Source organism: Strongylocentrotus purpuratus, unplaced genomic scaffold (assembly GCF_000002235.5).
Source record: "Strongylocentrotus purpuratus isolate Spur 01 unplaced genomic scaffold, Spur_5.0 spur5_scaffold_14, whole genome shotgun sequence".
Classification (NCBI taxonomy): domain Eukaryota; kingdom Metazoa; phylum Echinodermata; class Echinoidea; order Camarodonta; family Strongylocentrotidae; genus Strongylocentrotus; species Strongylocentrotus purpuratus.
Window position 1 is genome coordinate 33,315,479 of NW_022145599.1, and position 23,532 is coordinate 33,339,010.

A 23,532-nucleotide genomic window follows, 5' to 3' on the forward strand; every position below is an offset into this window, starting at 1 on the left:
TTGGAGCATTCTTGCCGAACTTTACCCATCATTCCCATGCCAACCTACACTACAAAGGCGTACAGATACATTTTCCTGAGGGGAGCTGGCCCAAATATCAACGCTTCGGTTCCAAAACTTTCCGCACATGAGCAAAATTTTGAAACTCTTATGTTGTCAAAAGTTACAAAAATGACACATTGTTTGTGCACCTGCCGGAATATTCAAATATTTGGGCATCTTGCCACCAGAATATTAGTTTGGTGGTTGTCCAAATATCTGAACTTTCAAACTCCCCAGGGGGGCTGCAGCCATCCTAGCCCCCCGCCTTGTACACCTATAACTACCACATTTCTTCATGTACTCATCCAATTACATTTAAACAAATCATATCAAAAAGTTTTTTTTTAAGTTATTGTTAATCTCGTCATCTAGTGCAATTAAAATAATTTCATAAACTATGCGGACGTTACTTGAAATTAGAAGAGAAAGCCATTTCAGAATCCAGGAAGTAAGCCTAGCATTTCTTTGCTGTATATTTGTATGTTTAACACTCAGATAGTGGCTAGTTTTGCCACAGCTATGTACCCCCCCCCCCCCCCCCCCCATACTGCCTTTTGCATTCATTAATTCACTTTATATACCTCATTTTAAGATTCTTTACTAATCCTGTCTTCTGATTGGTTGAAAATGCAGTCATGTTCTTAACCATGCCCGCTAATTGAAATTCATAGTCATTTTTCCCGGCTCTACCGGTTTATATCCATTTTTCATAGCACTTTTTCCATGGCTGTGAAACGTGACGTCATTTTGCTGCGATCCCCATTTTGGTTTACGTGTTACCGTATAAGTTTCTTTTGTGCGATGACCGATGCGCAATACCGTTAACGGTGTTTGAGTGCAATTCGATTTTGGTCGCTGCATTCAGGCGACGAATCTACCAATCCACGCAGCGCAGACGACCGATCGCCATTTTGTGTACTAGTCTCGATCGCAAAATAGTGGGGTTTTTGTTTCCAATTTTTTGTCAATAAAGAGGCAAAATGGAGAACACAGCTATGCCAAGATTTGGGTGAGTCAACATTTTCCTTTTTTTCGGTATATAAAATATATATTGACTGCTTTTAATATTCGAGGCATAGTTGTTTCTATAGGGTCTCGGGAAACTCACAACCTGCTATGACCCCGCGGCGCAAGCGCCTTGGGGTTATAGCAGGTTGTGAGTTTCCCTTGACCCTATAGAAACCACTATGCCTCTCAAAGCAGTCAATATATCCTTATTATTCACTGGTACTGGTGTTCTGCAGTGTGAGTTTTGTGAGGTGGTTTACAATTACACATCTGAATAGTCAGCAATACCATAGCAGCAAAGGTGGATATTAACCACTTCCAGTGCCTCAAAGTTTATGAACGATCAAATATTACATTTCAGTTGTCTAATACTTAATTTCAAAGTGTTTCAAGTTGAAACTAGGCTTGAAACAGGTTTTTATATATATTTTTATACCATAGGAGGTTGATATGTTAACCGTTAAATAATATTTCTGAATCAAAATCAAAATAGTGGAGAATGTTTAGGGGGAAATTTAACAAGAGACAACCCCCCCCCTTCCCCCAATAAAAACCTTGTGCCATTTTGATATCTTTAAACACTACATTCAGTAAATGTCCTTTCTCCGGATATAGAAGGAACATGCTAAATTATATTTTCTTTTCTTCTTCTTTTGAGAGGAGGGGGGGGGGGGGGGGGGGGGGGGAAGGGGGGGAGGTGAAATGGTGTATATTTCTTTGTTATCTTATCTACATGTACATGCAACGTTACGACTGAACTGTGTAAGAATTTGAGGTTCTCTACGGTTCAATACTAGTACATTCCAACGCATCTCCCAAACATTAATTATGTCCTATCTAATCGCTAATCGCTTTCACCCAGTCCGGAGCGTGTCAGGGCTGCCTCCAAGTGTTTCTAATCAATACACACATGTTCTTCATGAGCTCTGACAAGCCTATAACACTGAAGTCTACATAAGGCCATTTCTCCCTTTCTAAATAGATTTTGTAGTATTTTCATTTGAATTCTAAAAAGAGACAGAAGAAAAAAAAGATGAAAATAACAGACTTGATGTCTGTACGTTGACTCGGGTCTATTAGTAAAAAGTCATATTTTGACGGTGAAAACCACTGGTTTCTGTGCTGAGGGGGTCGCTCCTTTCTTGAAGAGGGCTTTCTGGACGACTCCCGGATCAATGCCTGAGGGTACAGTTCCTTTGGGCATGCTTTCAAATGGTAACTTAGGATTGTTCTCAGGTCTCATGCCCCTGAAATAGAAAGAAAGAAAGAAGAAAAAGAATTTACAGCTTGAGTAATCAATGAGTAACCGTTCGTGTCATACAATAGATACATTAAGAAGGAGTTGGTATAGTTTACCAATACCAGTACAATGCAATGTGAAACACAAATCAGCATGCATTCATGATTTTTTCCCACTATCCTACAATCAGTGAATAGAACACACTAAAACTTGAATGATGGGCTGGTGAAACAAGAGGAGCAAATCTAACACCTTTAATGACCATTTTCTTCATAACTTTTTTCATTAAAAAGATGTGGAATTGTGTTTACCTCCATATAACATACTTGTACTTGCGAGTTAGCCATAAATTGAACAGACTCCACCCCCCCCAACCCTCTAGTAACTTTACCATGGTGGGAAGCGCAAGGACTAGAGGACACTTTAGAGGTTGTATACTTAACCCTTACTGTACTGGGGGGGGGGGGGCCTGGGAGGCCCCCCCCCTCGACATTTTCGGAGATTGCGCCGCAACCGCTCGGAATTTTGAATTGTCGTTTCATGACTTTTTTCCCTCAAGTCTTACGCACATTTTGATACCATTTTCGTCGAAATCGGATATACCTGTAAGGTGTTACATAACAATTAGTATGCGCACGTCATCAAAAAAGTGCTATAATTGCGTATATTCATGTACAAGCAGAAATGTGAAGATATGAATTGATATCAAATTGCTTTTATATGTTTCTCAAAGTAACTTGATGTATTTTAGAACAAAAGAATACATTATAAATAAAACAATATATATAATAAGAAATAAAAAACAATAAAATACATAAGAAAATAAATAGTTGAAAATCGCATCAAATTTGCATAAATTATCATTATTAATTACTTCAAATAACTTTTTTGTGTTAGAAAAGAAGTGTCATATGGATAATGAGTAACAATATTCAAAAGGTGGAGTCTGACAATTTTTGTAAGGATTCAAGTTCCCTATATATATTTCCAGATTTGATATTCATGGTTGCGTATTCATAATTTATGCAAATTAACCTATGCATTTTCAAATATCATAAAAATAATGAAACCTCATGAATTTGAGATGAAGGAAACATTTATTCAATACATTTTCATCATTCTTCACAAGTCTACAGACAAATATGTAGAGTTTCTGTAAAATGCATAAAATTAGCATTTTGCATAATTAATTAGGCTATAACGACAAAAATTTGCATATTAGCAAAAAACTAATTATACCATCTTGTTCCTTACGTAAATATCTTACGTTCATTGGACATTCGACGGCCGAGATCATAGGGGGGGGGCCTCCCAGGCCCCCCCCCCCCCCCCCAGTCAGAGAGTGCTCGAAATAGCCCAGTACAGTAAGGGTTAAAGGGCCATCCAACCCTTGTAAGAAGTTCATTTGAATGAGAGCAGAACAATAAGATGTACAGAATGGCGAAAGTTTGAAATAAATCGGACCCAAAATGAGAAAATAATGAATGTTTGAAATATGAGATCACTAAGTTTATGCGAATCTCAGATTGGCAGTTCGGTCACGTCGTCACGGATAACTTTCCTGTTTGTCATGCACACAAATTTCATTAATTTCTGTTTTCTCCTTATTGCCTTCTCTCCTGGGGCACTACTCAAAACATACTATGGATAGCATATATTTATACGTCCGCTAAAGGGGAAAGTCCCTTTTGAGTCACACATTTTTGAGAAATTGAAATTTTGTCATTTTGTGTGGGAACAAATGGGAAAGTTGACCGTCACTATATCACAGAGACATTACCGATTCAGCCAATTTGAAGAGCTCATACCTATAGTGGTTTCAACTAAAAAATGTCATAACTTTCTAATCTTTTGTCTAATTCCAATTTCATTTAAATTTTAACCAGTCTACTTCTCCTGCTTTTTCTCTAGGTAGTTTGCTATCAGGGTTGGATTTCCTTTAAACTCCGGCGTCGTTTCATGAAAGCAGCATGAATCTACAAGTTTGCCGACATTCCGCTTGCACGCATGTATTACATCTAATACGCGTTTCAATGGGACTTCAGTTAACTTGATCGCATGACGGATTCGTGAATCGATGCCTAGATAACTATGGTTAACACACACACACACATACAAGTAATGGCAAAGATACTAACTTGAATCTGTCGCTGAGTGAATTAGGCATAGTCCTGTTCCCAGATGCTTCGGGAACGGTACTCGTGTCCAATTTGCAGAGCATGGGTTTTCCGTCAAGCTCTCGGTTGTGATATGTGCTTATCGCCTGAATGGCATCAGTCCTGCTGACATAGACCACTTCAGCTAGACCTGGTTTCACCATCCTCGTCTTGGTCAGTTCACCAATTGCTCCAAACAATTCCTATATAAGAACATGATAAAGTTTGTAAAAATATATGTATTGAAATCTTTAAATTGGCAAATATAGAGTCCAATACTATATAACTGATTGATATATTATGTAATTTACTTTTCCATATACTTTGATTTAGGGTTTTGATCAAAAGAAAGCCATATTCACAATTTAAAATGCAATGCTTGATTTACATTAAAATGCAATGCTTGATTTAAAATGCAGTGCATGGCAAACAATGTATCTACGCATGGTGTCTTTTCCAGTAATTCAGGTTTAAAACTTGTTAAAGGCACATAGAAGTGGGCTCTCATGGGGAATTTGATGCCATTTTGGTGTTAACCCAGTAACACCCGTTGTCAGTCACAAGGATTTGCCTTCAGTTTTAACACCAACAGGCTTCATGTAATGCTCTGCCTTTTCCCAATAGGTTAAGGTCATTAGACATTTGCATCCCCCCAAAGACTCTCCTAGAGACAAGGGGGTGTTGCTAGATTGGACTACGAGTTCACTGTCTCCAGACTTGTACACACATTAATGGTGTCAGCAAATTATGACCTTCTGCACATAGAAACTGACGGCCCTCTCCCTTCAACAAAACTTAGTTTTCAGAATACCCCACCCCCCCCCCCTCTATGGTTTAAAGCTCATCTGTACTAGTTTATAGGAGGGATTAAACCACCCTGCAAAGTCACCGGACAGTTGGTTATCTCATCAACTCAGCTCTCAATTACCATAAGATAAAGAGGATCATGGGGGACCAATGGTCACTGATTAGGCATTGTTTTCTATATCGAGGGAGCAAGTAGCTACAAGTAATACAGTGTGGCTTTAAGCCTGTTGGTTTTCATAGAGTGAGTTGTAGGTTACCTTGATATCGTCCACTGTTACACTGATCTGTAGGTTGGAAATGATAAGTCTTGTTCCTGGGGGCTGGGCATGGGTATGAAGTCTGGCTGAGAAACCAGTAGCCTAGAACAAAACAATCAAATAATCCATGTAGCAATTTACTTCAGAGCACACAACAAATACTGTATGCGATTCATGAATTCACCAAGAAGGCAAGGACTGTTGTGGTAAAGATTCATGGAGGTAATAATATACTGCCAAGTTTCAAGAAAAGTGGGTTTATCTTTGAATGTTTAAAAATACTTCTGCTGCTTGTTTGTAAGACCATTGACATTTTATCTCTAAATGATAGTTTCATAAGAATTTTTACTTGGGTCTTTTTTTATTTTATAGATATGTCCTCTTGCTATCTATTATCATAAACACTGTGGATAAATTTTGCATCATGGCCACAGCAAACTAAAGATTGCTAACACAACTAGTGACCATTTACAATGAGAAAGAAGATACATTTAATATTTTGTTACCAATAAATAAACTTACCCAAGCTCTATTCTGTGCCATAACACTTTCAGGCATGCGTCGCTGTACCTTGGGAGGATTGGGTTGAGGAACACTTATTAAGTCATCATTAAAGTGTGGATAGTCAACAGCTGGTCTCTGTAACTACATCAAGGGGAAAGAAATACTTGTATTACATCACTGTCTCTGACATTAAAAGCTTAACAATATATTTAGGTAGTTGTAATTCATGGAGAGAAAAATTATATTGAGGGGCGCTTTCTGTGTTACAATGAATATATGCAGCGTTCCGTTTATAATTAAATTCATGAAGAACATTGATACACAAGTTATATATTTTTTTTCTAGGAGAACAATTAGATGTAGAGGTGTCGTGGTCGAGTGGATACGTCGCCGGACTATCGTTCACAAGGTTCGCGGTTCGAGTCCTGCCGTGGCACTAATGTCCTTTGGCAAAACATTGATCTACATTTTCCACACTCCACCCAGGTGAAGTAAATGGGGACCTGGTAGGAATTCATTTCTTGAAATGCAGCGCGCGTGACAGCGGCTCTGCTAAAGCCAGGGTAATTATGCTGCATGATTGTAGAGCGCTTAGAGACTTCTGATAAAGGAAGCGTTAGGTGCTATATAAGCAAATATAATTATTATTATTATCCATCATGAAAATATTTGACAGGTTGTGGCAACAAGTACACCTTACTTTTGTAATAACTACAGGGGAAGAATTAATTCTGCCAGTCTTGTTAACAGGCAATGCTTTACTGCAACACTGTCTTATAAATACAGAGATGTGATTGACACAAATCTTTGTTGCCATACACTGAACAGACTCCACCCCCCCCCCCCCCCCCAATAACCTTCCTTCGTAGCTTCCCCAGGCTGAGTATATTCTTACAGGACAAGCATTCCGCAATTTGTTGTTCGGTTCAGTACTTTTTGAATTTAAGCCCTAAAAAATATGCCATAATCATGAAAGAGAATGGCAATTTCTGTACACATATCCTCGGCCTGGGGAAGCTACAAAGTTGACTTGCAGCCATCTGGCCTACCTTTTGAGGTTGTGGAACAGCCTTGGTGACTCTGAGAGTACTGCTACCCGCCAGTAAGGGGTTGTTGCTCTGACGAGGGGAGGTTCCGTGATGAGAGGTGGCCAGGGAAAGAGATGATGTGGATTCCTGCTGAGGGGGATTCTTTATGGTGATCTGTGTCTTGTTCTGTACTCTGGCTGGATTACGCACTGTGAAGGTCGATCCCAACTGCACCGTTGGAATGAGTGAGAAATCAATTATGACAAAGTGATAATAAGAATTACAGCTCAGAAATTTGTCGAGTAAAGTCAGACTCACAAACAAACACACACAAAACTTCACTGAAAATGCATTTAACTGATTGTACATGTTTAGGAATTACAGTCCTTACAAACTTTGTACCTACAGTATATTAAGTTTAATTCAATATTATAATCTATATTTAACATGCTTTGTATCTATGTTAAGTTTAATTCAATAATATATTATATTCAAATGCTGTAAGACAGTTGTATGGCGTAAAGTATAGTAAATGCTAGTTATTAATAATATCATTAACTAGGCAGTTAAAATTTGATGGAGTCTCTACAGTGGAAATACAACCCAAACAAATAAGTTCCCAGAGGTTTGCATGAAGTCTGATAAAAGTTTTGATTGTATTCTGTGATGATAGCTAAGGAAAAGCAAAGAGATCCTTTTCAAAACAAACAGAGGGCATGGACATATAAATTACCTACCAAAGCTAATAAAACTCTCTCTCTCCCTTCTGCAACTAATAAGATGCTGCTTAAGTATAAGTATCGGCTTGCATGGTGATGTACATGTAGATATACAGTAGGTTTGCAGTAACACACACACTCAAGAAAGAAAGATTATCGAGTCCTTTTCAGGACTTGCCAATCCTCCCTCTCTCACATGGTGTAACCGCAAGCCTACTGTATGCGTACATGTATGTATCCATTTCTTTCCCATTCCACTTACATTTGGCACCGTTCTAGCAAGGGGTCTGGTCTGAGCAGCATTGGGAGGAGGAGACGCAAGTTGCTCTCCACTCCTCGGTTGCCTCACCACCTGTCCATCCGCGCTCCTCTTCTTCGATGTCAGCTTCAACCTGGCATCGGTCTGTCTTGCTTTCTTGGCCAGCCGGTCCCGGGCATCACCCTGGTGGGCCTTCTGAATCAGCTTCTGTCTTGCATCGACGATGACCGGCTTCTCTGGCGGGAATTGCTGCTTTTGCCAGTTGCCCTTGCCCCTGCCTTTGTTCTGGCCTCTGGGGTTCCCTGGAGGTGCTCTTCCACCCATGTTGCCTCCTGGACCTCCTCTACCTCTCCCCCTGCAAGACAAAAACAAAAATAGAGTTTACATTCTTGTAATAACTAATTTACCGAGGGAAGCCTCATCAGCATCAATGCTGTTATTCCTGAGGGCCCTGTAATTATATTTACCCCAGCTGTAACCATTTTCGTAATGTAACCAAATTTACATCTTTGTGAAGTGCCTTGATACAAATGATTCCATTCACCTGGGGTTGTTTTATCAACATTTATTGAAATTAGTCGCCTAGTCGGTGGACTAATAGAAATTAGTCGGTTTTTTCCACTGACAAATTTTCATTAGTCGGTGATGATATCAGTCGGTGAAAACCACAGACTAATTGTTTCATGAAACGCCATTTCAGAAGTCAGAATGCAAATTGCAGATATAATGTGTTATTAAAGGGAACCAAAACCTTCATACTAAGTTACTTTTATTGTAAAGTTTAAAAGATTCGAATAAAATCAGTGAAAATCGGAGGCCAGGATCAAGAAAACAAATCGTCAAATGGAGAAATAAAAAAGCATTTAAATAGTCATTAGAGATCGGTCGAGGTTTGTTTGTAGACTCTAGGGGGTGTTTCACAAAGATCCTAAGTAGAACTTAACACTAAGTTTGACTTAAAAATTATGGACAGCCATTGGAGCCTTAAAATGAAATATACTCAAAAGCAGAAATTCAAGTATTTTAGACATTTTATAAATTCCACAACAAGAATATGAAATCTCCTTAATGATAGAAAATATGAATGATTTGAATAAACATTTTATGCCTTTCAAAAATATTTTTACCAAATATTTTCAAAGATGCTAATGGCTGTCCATAATTTTTAAGTCCAACTTAGAGTTAAGTTCTACTTACATGTAGGATCTTTGTGAAACACCCCCTAGGTCTAGTTATTATTTCATCTCAAATAGAATTTACAATTCTCTTATTAATAAGTTAAGAACACCTACGATGTTCTCGATCGTAGTTACTCTCATTTTACCACCAGCCGACCTAGCTTCGTTAGAGTCTCTGGTTTGCGGCATCGCCCGGTTTGCGGCCAGGGGTATTTGTTTTAAAAATAAAATGAATATGACTCGATAATAATCATTGAAACCTACCGTGGATTCCACGGTAAGTTCTGCTTTGCCGAAAACGTCCGTAGCAGGTGCTCCTGTCGGTACCGAGTATCCGTCAGCGATGTCGGAAATCTACGGCACCAGTCGCCGATGAAAATTCCAGCAGGTGCTAACTTTTAAGTTAAGAGATCGAGGCATGACTAGATCAATATTGTAGCTCTATTTGTCCGATGTTTGTCCGATTGGAGGTGAAATTTGATGTTTTTGTGGAAGTATGATGGCTGTGGTCTGTCTCCTATCGCAGATATTTTGATTGTGCCACCGCATGGCCAGTTGCATGGGGTGGCCGCAAACCGGCATGTAATTACGTGTTTTTTCTGGTTTACGGCGGGGGGTGTTAATACACACATAACATGCGGGATCGTGTATGATGGTATGTGTGCTGATGTGTGTAACCGCTATGACCCGATAGTTTCTAGTAGTACTTACCCCCGGATGGGATGATCCATTCGAGGAAAAGGTGAAATTGTTTAAAACTTGACAAATTTACCGTAGCAACAGATAAGCATGAGAATTTGGGTTACCCGTAGTAATTTGGTACATGCTTTCATCGTGACGTAGCGCATAAAGCTTTGTGACGTACGCGTGCCGCAAACCGGTAATGCGTGCCCGCAAACCGGGGAACTCGAAGCATTTCGAAACGTGGTCAATGCTGACCAGTTAGGTTATTTGTGACTTCTATTTAATAAGTAAGTATAATATGGACTCTTTATTGAGGGTATTCTGTGAGTATTCCAATAAAAATAGAATCGGCAGTTCCCGCCGATCGGCCGCAGACCGGAGCCACTACTCTAGATATGGCAAAAAGCTAGCACGCTAGCTCCCCACCAAGAGTGGCGAGAGTGTGTTTGCGTGGAACAATTTTGGTTTTGAGAACACACGTTTCGCAATTGAGCCGAGGTGTCACTTTCAGCGATTTTGCGTATTATAGATCTAGATAAATATACCTTCACCTTTACCCAAGATTCTGGAAGAATGCCGTGTTCTCAGCAGTCCGGCTTCCAGTTCCAGTTCAACTTCAATCAATCTTTCAATGTTGTGTTTCTTCCTTCTCATCATTAACATTTACATGTAGGCCCTAGATCTAGGTCTAAATGTCTTCTTTTTTTAGGAAAAATGCTCAAAAAATTATAATAAAATTGACACAAATGGGGTAAGAAACATAATGAATTTTGAATCATGATCATTTTTTGAACAGTTGATGAAGATTTAGTTGATTTTTTGGTATGTTTTACTAGGGTATCTCCACGCCGGAGTTACGGGTCAAAGTCTGGATACGAAAGTACATTAGCGACACAGTTTCTACAAAACAGGCAATATTACGGTTCTTACCTCCCTAGACGGTTCTGAAAATTGGAAGGTTTTGATGTTTTCCTATTTCGGATGATGTCATCTAGGGACTGATCCATCACTTTTTCATGAAGATAAGCCAAAATTAGTGATTAGGGAGCCAAAATACGATCAACTGACGCTCAACCGTTTAGCGTGTTTCGCAGCTATCCAGATCCAGTGACGTGAGCTAGCTAGCTCCGCGCGCGCGCCCAGAGCGCGCTAGCTTTGAACACTAACCTCTACCATTTTGAATATGCATTTTCTTGATTTATATAGCGCAGCGTGTGCGACGTGCATATGTACTGTAGGAATGTACCATTAAAGCGTGCGTACTTTTGGGTGTATGCGGGTTTTTTTTAATGCTAGGTCAGGAGAGAGAGAGAGAGGGGTATATGTTCATGAAACTTTCAACAGAGCATTATTTGATAAACTAAGACTGGAAAAAAATGGTATATATAAATGTAAACTCGTTGAACTAAACATAATCACTAGAAACATAGAGCATGTACTGAAGGTCAAAGTTTAAAGTGCGTGGGGAAAACCCAAGTACCATTATACAGTGTGTATTAAAAAAAAGTACTCACTTTGTAAATATCAAAATTTTAATTTCATGATGTCTCCATAATTTTTGTTCCCCAAGTCGAAATTCCAATATGATCCGATAGCCTATTGGACCATCAGAAACCATTAGAGCTATTGCTGTCTATTAGTTTCAATAGGGAAAGTGAAATATTGGACCCACAGAAACCAATAGAAAATATCTATTGGACCAACGACCAATCCACAGAAAAAAATGCTGATGGACCAATAGAAAGCTTTTATTGGACTAACATCCACGAGCCAGAGCTATATAACACTGAGTTCCTATTGGACATCTATTTATTCAGATGGTCATATCTCAGCCAATACTTAACATATTCAATTGGTTTTCGACATTCGGACATTATTTTTGATGCTCTATGGAAAATGAAGGAAAAAAAAAATTGAGAAATTCTAAAAATAGACTTTTATGACGTCACACTTTCGGTACTCTATTACCTATTATTATCGTGGACAATCACCCTCCAACCTCCCAGGACAATTACCCCCGGGAAAAAAAAATCTGCTTTTATTAAAACCAACTTCTTATCTGGATAGCCTTCGTCTTTAATGAACTGGCCCGGGAGGGGGGTCGTCTTCGATGGGGGGGGGGGGGGGGGGGGGGGGGGGTAGGAGGTAAATTTTAGGTGTTAAATTTCTGGGGGGGGGGTAATTGTCCTCGGGGGTATTTCCAGGGGGGGGTATTTCCATGGGGGCAAATGTCCTCGCAGGGGGTGGTTTTCCTTAGGGAAGGGTATTGCAAGGGAGTATGCTGCGGGGGTTAATGTCCTGGTGGTAATTGTCCTGATACGCACTGAAAGTGTTCACAATTAAAATGTTAATGTTACGCTCGAGTGAGAACTGGCTAATGTCGATAGAAAAAAACTTGCTGACATTGGTTTGCCCCCAAAATGCTTCAGCCTTGAATAGGGTAAAAAAACAAATCAGGCAGCTATTGCATAAGTTATTTTGACTATCAAATAATAATATTTGAACGATCATTATATCTTAAACCATATACCTATAGCAGTTGTGGCGTATTCACAAATTGATAAAAGAGAGAGGTGGCATAATATTACATTCGCCCAAGAAACGTTCAGTAAATGTATATTGGCAGTCCCTTTCTGCATGTTCCCCCATAGCAAGTTTCACTGTCTTTCATGGCCCTCCAAGAAGAAGCTATATACTTTAGCTTCACCAAATGCTCGATACGCCATCTGTCAAATCACCACCCCCTCACTATTATCATTGCAGATGGTTTTTTTTTAATTTTTATTAATGCGCATATTGATCGAGTTTCGAATTATTAAAGAAGTGTTGCATCGAGCTCAAGAAAAGCGGATGCTGATTCAAACGATCAGAGAGAGACAGAAGAAATGGCTTGGACCCATAATGCGGCCTGATGATGATCAGAGTCGTAGAAGTGGGGAAGACCTCGTAAAGGCTTTCTAGATGATTGAATCGCAGAATGTGGAGCAACAGGGTATGAAATGCTGAAACGGATGGCTCAAGACCGAGTTACTTTGAGAGACAATGTCTTAATTGATGTAGAATTCTGTTTGGGTCACTGAACCTGTAATACTGACAGATCACGGTATTGATCAGTAGCCATGTTTGTCTCGATATAGTTGTGTTGGAATGACTGATGCACAGAGAGAAAAATATCCGAACAGCAGTTACTCATTTCTTCTTTAAATCTATAATTTATCCTAAAAGTCACAAGACCAAAAAGATAAGATGTTGTCTAATGGTGAATTGGAAATTTGTGAACTGAGGAAACCTATTTATCGACAATTTTATTAATGCTTTCTTTTCTTCAATTAAACACGGATGTGACATATCAACATGCCTTAGACCAGCGTTTTTTTACACCACCCCTTTTCAGAAATAAAAGTTACCGTAATCCCAAATTCATAACAGAATATTATTTGTGCATCACTCTTAAACTCGAAAGTGCCATAATTATGTACACACCTACGGGCATAATTTTTCCCGAGCTAGAGACATCTTTAAATATTATGCAACAATTATTTTGTAATCAACACCACACTCTTTAATGAATGCTGCAACCCGCCTCCAAATATACATGAATGATGAATATAAGGATATTCGGGCATCTCTTGTTTACAAAATATGAGAGTATTCACACACTTCGCTGCGAGAAATTGCCCTGTTTCTGATTAATGCGAGCGAGCGAAGAGAGTGAGAAAAACATACACTTTTGAAATCTTTAAAATGTTATCTTTGAAATCGATTAACGCACTTTAGCGGCTTTTAATACGAATGTCGTTTTTCACGAAATCGACTTTATTCCAAAATCACCTTTTGATAAAAACTAAATTTCTCATCCCTGTAGATGTGTTGCGCCACCAGGGAGCTAGCCACGGCACACTGGTCGAAAAACGCTGCCCAAGGCTGTATGTTTTCCACATGTTAAAGGTACTATGTCCCATTTGCAGGCCAAAAAAATGAAAAGGTTAAATTCCAACGGCATTTGAAAGACAATACTAATTTAGAACTTCCCTAAAAAAAAGGGGGGGCTTGAAAATATCTTTAAGTGGGAAAATAACGACTATTAGTTGTCGAATCGACTTAGAGAGCTATAAAGCCAGTAAGTAATAGTCTGATTTTTCAGACCATTGTACTGAATGGTCAAACGTTTTATGCTGCGCAAAGATTCAATCAGTTTCAATTTAGCCATTACAAGAAGTGGGTTATTGATGTAGACAAGTGCTCATGATACCCTTTACCCATTTTATGTATGTTATTACCAAAGATGAAAAAAGCCAGTCAGTCACTCAATGGTGTCTGACAGTGAAGTCTACCAAAGTAAACGGGTTTCCTTGCATAATTTGAATATTAGGACTCTGCTAAGGTTTAAATTTCACAGATAGGACATACATGACATATTCATAATGCCTGCAAAGTTCTACATAATTTGATGTTGGCTGTAAAAGGGACATAGTACCTTTAGACAAAAAAATGACCCATTGACGTTAACGAGGAAAAGATATGAAAAACAAAGGAACTACTTAAATAACTTGTTTAAAAATTAGATTTCATCTCTCTTTTTTTGTTGGGGTGAAAATCGAACAATAATTTGTGAACATTATCTTCAGTACTGCTTTCCATTCCGTCAAATTGCTAAACCAAAAATAGTTATTCAGTACAGAAAAGCCATTAATCTGCAGTATTATGTGTGTGATTGGGTGTGAGCGCGTGTGTGTATGTGTGTGTGAAAGTGATTAGGGTATTAATTTAATGGGTGCACGATCGACTGCAGATGTATGGCTGAAGATCAACTGATGGTTCAAATTAATTGTTGATTATTAATGATGTCTGACATGCATTTTGCTTCAATTCAAGAATGAACATTTTTGCGCAAACTATTTATTTTCGCAAGTTTTTCGGCATTGACCACTGCTCTCTCAAGCGTAAACTATTGTCAACAGTTTTAATGTCATCCGATTGAATAGACCCTCACCCGTAATTCCTAAGAAAAAATAATGCAGCTTTCGTGAAATTATAATTGTTAAAATTATTTCAAAATTGTTTTTTGTTGGTACACACTGTACATATAGCGATTCCACTCCACGTCATTGCATACATTATCTGTATATTCAATACGCGTCTGCGCCATTTTATACTTACCTTGTACATGCATTCTTTTGTCTAGGCCTGCTTTTGAATTGCCATTGAGAGTATGTACGAGCATCAAGATCAGTATTTCAAGAAGAAAAAAACGAATCCGTATAGTGTGAAATGAAACTGTGCACAAGTTTTGCATCAATTTGAAATATCAAACTTTGATTCAGCAGTTTGGACAATTTTCCTTGTTCATTTGATATTGGCGGATCCATTCAATAACACACACTGTCGACTGCAGATATAGGCTGGTACTGGCTGCGTTTTCAGCTGGCCGCCGACCATAAACCTACATTGTACGTTGGTGGAAATACATTGATTAATCTGCGTCATGGCGGAAAAAAGGCAGAAGAGGCAGCTTCTCAAAATATATTGTGTCCTTTGTGCCTGGACGTGTTTGATAATGCTTCCATGTTGATATGTGGACATACGTTCTGCAAGCAGTGTTTAGAGAGGTATGATGCCGCCCATCGAGACCTAGATCACATGGTGTGTCCTCTCTGCAGGAAAGTCACTAAGTTGGATGAAAGTCGAGTCACTGGTCTACCACAAACTTCACCGTCAAAGGCTTGGTAGACGAGTACCACGGCTCACATGGTGGGATAAATGCTGTTCTGGAGGGTCAACCGAAGTGCACTGCTTGCGATCTCCAGGGAGATGCTGTATCCTTCTGCTACGAGTGTGGCAATTACATGTGCGCCAATTGTGATTTTGGTCATAGTCATCTATCATCGTTCTTCAAGGGACATCAGGTTGTATCAATGAAAGACGTCGTGGAAGGAACTGCCAGTATCGGGCAAGTCACAAAGAAGTGTTCGGTGCACAAGCACGAAAACAAGGATCTTTTTTGCGAAGATTGCAAAGTATATCTATGTCTGAAGTGCATGATCGTTGATCATCGTGATCACACCATCAAAAACCAGGCCAACGTCGAGACGGAGAGACAACAGAAAGTGGATGACATCGTCAAGCGCAGTAGCGACAGAAAAAACGAGTTCGAGAAACATATCCAGGACATTGAATCCAAACGCAAGAAATCGACACCGCTATCCAAAAGCTGCAAGGTAACATAGAAGAGGCATTCATGGTAAAACTTGACAAACTGAAAGAGAATAAGCAGCTGCTTATCACAGAAACACAGCTACTGCAAGAGAATTGTGACCAAGAACTGGATGCCTTGAAGTCTGGCCATCGACAGAAGATCAAGGCTATTTCAAGCTCTGTGAGCCTCGTTGCCAATGGAAGGTTGAGATATTTAGAGAAAGACAGTCTGACAGCGCACTCATTAATCTCCAACGAACTAGAAAGTCTCTTGGAGGAAGCTATTGATGAGGATTCTGTAACCGACTTAATGACACGTACTACAGCGACACTGTTAATACCGGCAGAAGATACCCTTCTTGATCTTGGTCGTGTGTCAATTCCTTGTCCGGCAATCGAAAAAGTGGTTGACCTACCATATCCAATGAGTGGCATAACACGACTATCTGAGGATTCGGTTCTTGTTGGGTATGGTGGAAGCCGGTACGATGCTGATAAAGTGGAAATCAATGGAAACGTGCAGAGCTGTCCGAGTCAACATTATAATTCACTTTTCTACGATATTGCCATTCTAAGCGATTCAAAGATTGTGGTGTCAGTAGCTCCGAGACAAGTAACATTCTTCAATGAAAACTGGTCTAGGACAACATACACAACAATCTTAAATGAAACAGGATATAACATTCCATTCATAAGTGTTAGCTCTAAGAATGAAATCATAGCGGCGAACATAACAGATCGGATTCATGTCTTTGATCCTACTGGAAGCACGAGAAAGCACTCAATTGCAACAATGGAAACACCAGGGCAAGCCCTTGCAACCAAGTCAGGTGTGATCATCTCAAGTTCTTGCCACTATAATCCTCCCAGCAGAGTAAGAGTCTATGATAGAGATGGAAAATCTGGTGATCCTATAGCAGCCAAAGAGGGGAATATCTCTTCCCAGCAGTAGATGGGGAAGACAGGGTGTTCATTGCGAGTGTCAATCAGCCAGCTGGTAGAATACAAATCACCCTCTACCGTCCCGAAGATTTGAAGCTCAAGAAAGTGGTAGAGTTCGAGGAGCTTGAACTAGCACTGAGTCACACATGGTGTTATCTAGTTTCCGTTTCCCATAATACACTTGCATTCGCTTGTGGTAAAAAGGTGTATTTCCTTACTATTCCACATGGAATAGTTCCTGTGGCTGCAGAATAATCAGAAACTAAAAGCCAGAGTTGTATGTAAGGTTGTTTCCGCATGATAACAGTTCTCATGGCGTCTGATAGTGTTATATCCCCTCTAGATGCTAGTTACATGTATGATATAGACAGGTGTAACACATTAGTACAAAATATTATATTTGCGAGCACTATATGTTGGTGTGTATTGGATTAGTTCTCATAAGTACAATGAAATGTATTTCTATCTAACGATTTAAAAGTCATTGCGATTTCAAGTAGTTTACATCTGTTCGGTATCCCCCCTAAGATGGTGCTAATACATTACAGGGCAGCAGTGGTAGCAATCGGTAAAATATCCTGCCTTCATAATAATATCCCTAAAAGTCGAATCTATAATAGTCAATGTGTTCATGTGTACGTGTGCTTCATACTACCAGTATACCACACAATTCTGTGCATGTCATTACTTGGAAACCATTTGTTGTTTGTGTAAGTTTGAGTTATCTGATTATTTTCTGTTTATATTTGATAACTACACAATCATTCAATGTTAGTAAAAACCAAAAATTGTTTTTCTCTATTCAATCATCATTGATTGTTACTAATGATCGATTTGTCCTAATTACCTTGGATATTGAACGAGGTCGACCTTGGCTAGCTCTTAATATTGTTGGCTCTTTTGAGCCAAATGTCTTCAGTAGTTGTTACAGAGAAATAGAACGTATTTTGAAAAGTTTGATATTTGAAATAAAATAAATGAATGAATAGAAATAACATACCATACACACAGACTGCAACTCATGTTGAATACGCTTCCACCTTTTGCAATGATTTTCACCACTGCTTTTTATTTGTTTGTTTGTGAATATACTTTCAGCGTCTACAATATGAGATTTGAAAGTTACTTATGTTCAGATGTAAAGAAATAATGCATATTGTCTTATTAGAGTTAAGTTGTATTTCGTTAATCATCATGCACATTATTTATTTAGTTTAGAAAATAATGACCGCATCATAGAAAAATAACAAAGATAGGATATTGTGTACATCTGAGCAGTATCAAGTAACCAAATTAATTATTTATTTGCTTCCAGTTACTTTTTGTACTTTCAGAGTTTTCAGATAATTTGTATGTACAATAGATATGATTCAAGAGTATAATAACCAAAATATTACAGAAGAAGGAGTTGAATCCTATTCAACAAGTAGTTTGTGATGCATATGATGCCTGAATGATATACAGCAGCTGCGTTTTGTAAATCCATGTACTATTATAGTTATTGTTTTGCAGTTGTCCAAATTCTATTCTGCATTGGTATTTTTAATTTGGTGTCTTGATCAATGATGGTTGTGTGCATTGCATTTTCAACGAATGAAATGGACTGTACTAGCCAACTTGTATTCATTTTGAAACACTAATTTACTGCTTTGGGAAGCTCACTTTTAAAAACAGACCTTTCATAGACCGTTTATATCCAAGGAAAGATAACCATGAAGTCCATTTCATAATTTTGTAGAGGCTGCAATTAGTTTGAAATGATATGAATAAATTAGTTTTGTTTTCTTCAAAAGATGATGTCGACATGATTGAACAGCTTTATAAAGCCAGTGTCGGCTTGAACGTGTGTTGTGGTAATGACGGGTCAAATACAGGTTTGTTGCAGATTCACAGATAAGACTATACTGTTCAGATGGTCTGTTACAGGTGGTTTGTTCAGATTTCGTGATAATTAATCAATCAGAGGGATAGGAAGGGAGAACCGGTTCGAACTTGTTCAATTAGGATCAAATCTTGTAATTCAAAAATCAACAAGTTTACATCATGATAACCCAACTTTGTGCCCGCTTGTGTTAATATTAGTCCATTTTCTAGTAGCGATGGGAAAGGATTGTGGGGCAACAATAAGAAGGGAATATGAGAGAGAGAAAGAGAGAGAGAGAGAGAGAGAGAGAGAGGGGGGGGGGGGGTGGTAAGTTCAATGAAATAGTAGGCCTTTTAGAGGAAGATGGTTATGGTGAGAGAAAGAGAGAGAGAGAGAGGGAAGGGGGAGATAAGTGAGAGGAAACGATAGGCCTACTATGGAAAATGAAGTGTGTGAGAAAGAGAGAGCGAGAGAGGATCGAGTGAGAGGAAATAGCAATATAAGAGGAGATTGATATGTATGCCTATGTGTGTGTGTGTGTTATGGTGAGAGAGAGAGAGAGAGAGAGAGAGAGAGAGAACAGAGACGGGAGAATATTATGCATCTTTTTTTTCTTCTTTTTCTCATTTTTTGTTGGTGCAGTTACCGAACCTAAACAGAATGATTTTTAGAATTTTCCATTAGTGGCGTTTCGTAGCGCGGGCCCTAGTCAGTCCTAAGTCTACTAGATCAGCTTTTTTCTCGCTTTTCACTCACGGCTTCTTTCAAGGAGAGGAAAGAAGAGTCCACTAGCAAACTCCGAAGCTTGTGTGCAATGTCACTGTGCGACACCCTGTAACAGCAAATTCTCCCAACCCTTTTTTTAGTTTTCCAAACCGTTTTTCCATGAAAATAAGTCATAAAACAGGCTCTTAAAAATCTTTCAACACTCAAATGTCTGAAATGGTATATAGAGCCAATTCATTGCTTTGTGACGATTTTCATTCCCTCAAATGTAATTATATTATAATGTAGTAGGGAGAATAAAAGCATCGAACAGATCGGTTTCTCCCAATTGTTATCATTAATAATGCTCTCTTTTTTTACTCAAATGTTCAGATTATCTTGAATTGTATATCTAACATTGAAGTCACTGCCTAGCTCCATTTCCTCTCATCTGAACAATGTTACCAATCTAACAACATGTTAGCCTGGCCAGACTTGCCATCTTCAGATGCACGAGCGATAATGTATATTTTACATACATGTTATTCGCATGTTGACTATTGTATTGCAATACAATTATTTGTAAAGTGTAGGGCAAAGTTTAAAGTGCGTGGGGAAAACCCAGACACCATAGTTAGAATGTGGGATCAGGGGGATATTTATACAGGGTGTATAAAAAAAAGTCATGATATTTCTATTTTTTCTCTTACAATAATGGGAGAAGGTCTATTCAATCGTATATCACTCATTGTTGACAATTATAGCTTACGTTAGAGTGAGAACTGGCTAATTTCGAGGAAAAAAAATTGATAAGATTTGTTTGCCCCCAAAATGCTTCAGCCTTGAATATGACCAAAGAACAAATCAGGCATCTATTGCATAAGTTCTGTTAAAATATCAATTGATTTGAATTATCATTTGATATTAATATAGCTGTGCACACCCCCAATAGCTTATTGAAAAAAGACAAAAGAGAGGGGCGGCATATAATCTCCCGAAGAGTCCCGAGACAGGGGTGCAGTAAGTGTATCTTGGCAGCCACCTTTTGTACTTCCATAAGCAAGTTTCACTGTCTTTCGCGGTCCTTCATGAAGAAGCTATACTATTAAAGCTTCACCCAATGCTAGATACGCCACTGCCAAATCACCACCACCTCTATCATTGCAGATGATGTCTTTCCAGCTCTGATTCATGCGCATATTGATCAGTAGCCTTTTCGTCTCGACATTGTTTGAATGATTAAATACAATGTTGCTCATAAAGTTGGAATATTTTAGTTTTATATATGTAGTTTTATAGTTTTACCTCAATTTATGGAATTATTTTGACAATGATTTATTCCTAATAGATCTAGATTTAGAGTATAAGGATTAAGAGTATAGAGAACGGTACAACGCATCGTTTTCTTTCTCTAATAATAAAACGTCAAAGCCTCGCGCAGGAGGGTATGAGGGGGGGGGGGGGACTGAATTCAGACGATGATTCAGAGGCGAGAACGGTAATACGAATCTTTAATGAAACGTAAAAGCTTCGGCGCTTCGCGCGGGATGGAGGGGAACTAAATCCCGATGAGGATTATTTTCGAGAACGGTACAACGAATCGTCTTCTCCTCAAATGATAAATGAAGATTAAAAGCTTCCGCTTTGCTCGGGAGGAGGGAACCTGAATTCAGACGAGGATAAAGGGTCGAGAACTGTACAACGAATCGTTTTCTTTCTCTAATGATTTAATGAAACGTAAACCTTCCGCGCTTCGCGCGGGAGGAGGGGGGGGGGGGGGAACTGAAATCAGACGAGGATAAAGGGTCGAGAACGGTACAACGAATCGTCTTCTTTCTTTAATAGTTTAATAAAACGTCAAAGCTTCCGCGCTTCGCGCAGGAGGGGGAGGGGAGGACTGAATTTAGACAAGGATTAAGAGTATAGAGAACGGTACAACGCATCGTTTTCTTTCTCTAATTATAAAATGTCAAAGCCTCGCGCAGGAGGGTATGGGGGGGGGGGGGACTGAATTCAGACGAGGATTCAGAGGCGAGAACGGTAATACGAATCTTTAATGATTTAATGAAACGTAAAAGCTTCGGCGCTTCGCGCGGGATGGAGGGGGAACTAAATTCCGATGAGGATTATTTTCGAGAACGGTACAACGAATCGTCTTCTCCTCAAATGATTAAATGAAGATTAAAAGCTTCTGCTTTGCGCGAGGAGGAGGGAACCTGAATTCAGACGAGGATAAAGGGTCGAGAACTGTACAACGAATCGTTTTCTTTCTTTAATAGTTTAATAAAACGTCAAAGCTTCCGCGCTTCGCGCAGGAGGGGGAGGGGAGGACTGAATTTAGACAAGGATTAAGAGTCGAGAACTGTACAACGAATCGTTTTCTTCCTCTAATGATTTAATGAAACGTAAACCTTCCGCGCTTCGCGCGGGAGGAGGGGGGGGGGGAACTGAAATCACACGAGGATAAAGGTCGAGAACGGTACAACGAATCGTCTTCTTTCTTTAATAGTTTAATAAAACGTCAAAGCTTCCGCGCTTCGCGCAGGAGGGGGAGGGGAGGACTGAATTTAGACAAGGATTAAGAGTCGAGAACTGTACAACGAATCGTTTTCTTCCTCTAATGATTTAATGAAACGTAAACCCTTCCGCGCTTCGCGCGGGAAGGGGAGGGGGAGGGGGAACTGAATTCAGACGAGGATAAAGGGTCACGAACGGTACAACGAATCGTCTTCTTTCTTTAATAGTTTAATAAAACGTCAAAGCTTCCGCGCTTCGCGCAGGAGGGTGAGGGGAGGAGGGGGGGGGGACTGAATTTAAACAAGGATTAAGAGTCGAGAACAGTACAACGAATCGTCTTTTTTATCTAATAATTTAATGAATCGTAAAAGCTTCCGCGCTTCGCGCGGTATGGGGGAACCTGAATTCAGAAGAGGATTAAGAGTTGAGAACTCTACAAAGAATCGCCTTCGTTCTCTAATAATTTAATAAATTGTAAAATTTTTCCACGCTTCGCGCGGGAGGGGAAAAACTAAATTCAGACGAGAAATTATTTCGAGAACGGTAAAACGAATCGTCTTCTTTATCTAATAATATAATGAAACGTCAAAGCTTGGGAGGGGGAAATCCCCCCCCCCCCGCATTACGTCACTGTTGGTCACCATTACGTACCAATATATGGCTCGCATAATTTCAAATTTGGCCCCCCCCCCTAAGAAATCCTGGATCCGCGCCTGAATATACCACATCGACACGGTTTTGAAGATTTGTTTCTGTTTGGGACCGGGAGGAAATTCAATGAATTATTTATAATTACTGCATTTTTTCCCCTCTTTTGTATTTTTGGACGGGGAGGGGGGCGGGAAGTGAACGCTCCTTATTTCGACCCCCCCCCCCCTCCACTTGAGCGAAAAACATAAATCACATATTTTACTTTTTTTGGGGGGGGGGCGGGACCGTGGGCCCCTGTCGATCCGCCCCTGCGTGTGTATGTGTGTGTGGTGTGTGTGTTTGTGGGGGGGGGGGGGGGGGGTAGGGGTGCACGATCGACTGCAGATGTAAGGCCAAAGATCAACTGATGGGTCGAATTAATTATTGATAACTATAATTGATGTCTGACATGAATTAGCTTTGCTCCAATACAAATATGATTTTTTTTTTTCACAAACCATAATTTGTTGCGAATTGTTCGAAACTAACCACTGTTCTCTCAAGCGTAAACTGTCGTCAACAGTTTAGCGTCTTCCGATTGAATAAACTCTCACCCATAATTTCTCATAAGAAAAAATAATGCAGACATTGCGAAATTATAATTTTGGAAGATATTTAAAAAGTGTGTATTTTTTCTGGTGCACACTGTACTTTATAGCGATTCCACTCCACGCCAGTGCATACAATTGTCTTTTTTCTTTACGCGTCTGCGCCATTTTATACGTGTATACTTTTGA

At 39.4% G+C, this 23,532-nt stretch overlaps 2 protein-coding genes across 2 annotated transcripts; one reads left to right on the forward strand and one right to left on the reverse strand.

Moving 5' to 3' along the window:
• Window positions 1-1,710: 1,710 nt before the first annotated feature.
• LOC582784 (polymerase delta-interacting protein 3) lies at window positions 1,711-11,000 on the reverse strand. Its single transcript, XM_782723.5, has 7 exons — window positions 10,813-11,000; window positions 8,024-8,375; window positions 7,064-7,270; window positions 6,033-6,155; window positions 5,511-5,612; window positions 4,429-4,649; window positions 1,711-2,297 (listed from the first exon to the last, which is right to left on the reverse strand). The coding sequence occupies exons 1-7, from the start codon at window positions 10,887-10,889 to the stop codon at window positions 2,138-2,140; spliced, it is 1,242 nt and encodes a 413-aa protein (XP_787816.2). The 5' UTR covers window positions 10,890-11,000; the 3' UTR covers window positions 1,711-2,137.
• A 5,026-nt stretch (window positions 11,001-16,026) lies between these two features.
• On the forward strand, window positions 16,027-18,855 carry LOC105436692. Its single transcript, XM_011662513.2, has one exon. The coding sequence runs from the start codon at window positions 16,121-16,123 to the stop codon at window positions 17,027-17,029; it is 909 nt and encodes a 302-aa protein (XP_011660815.2). The 5' UTR covers window positions 16,027-16,120; the 3' UTR covers window positions 17,030-18,855.
• Window positions 18,856-23,532: the final 4,677 nt, after the last annotated feature.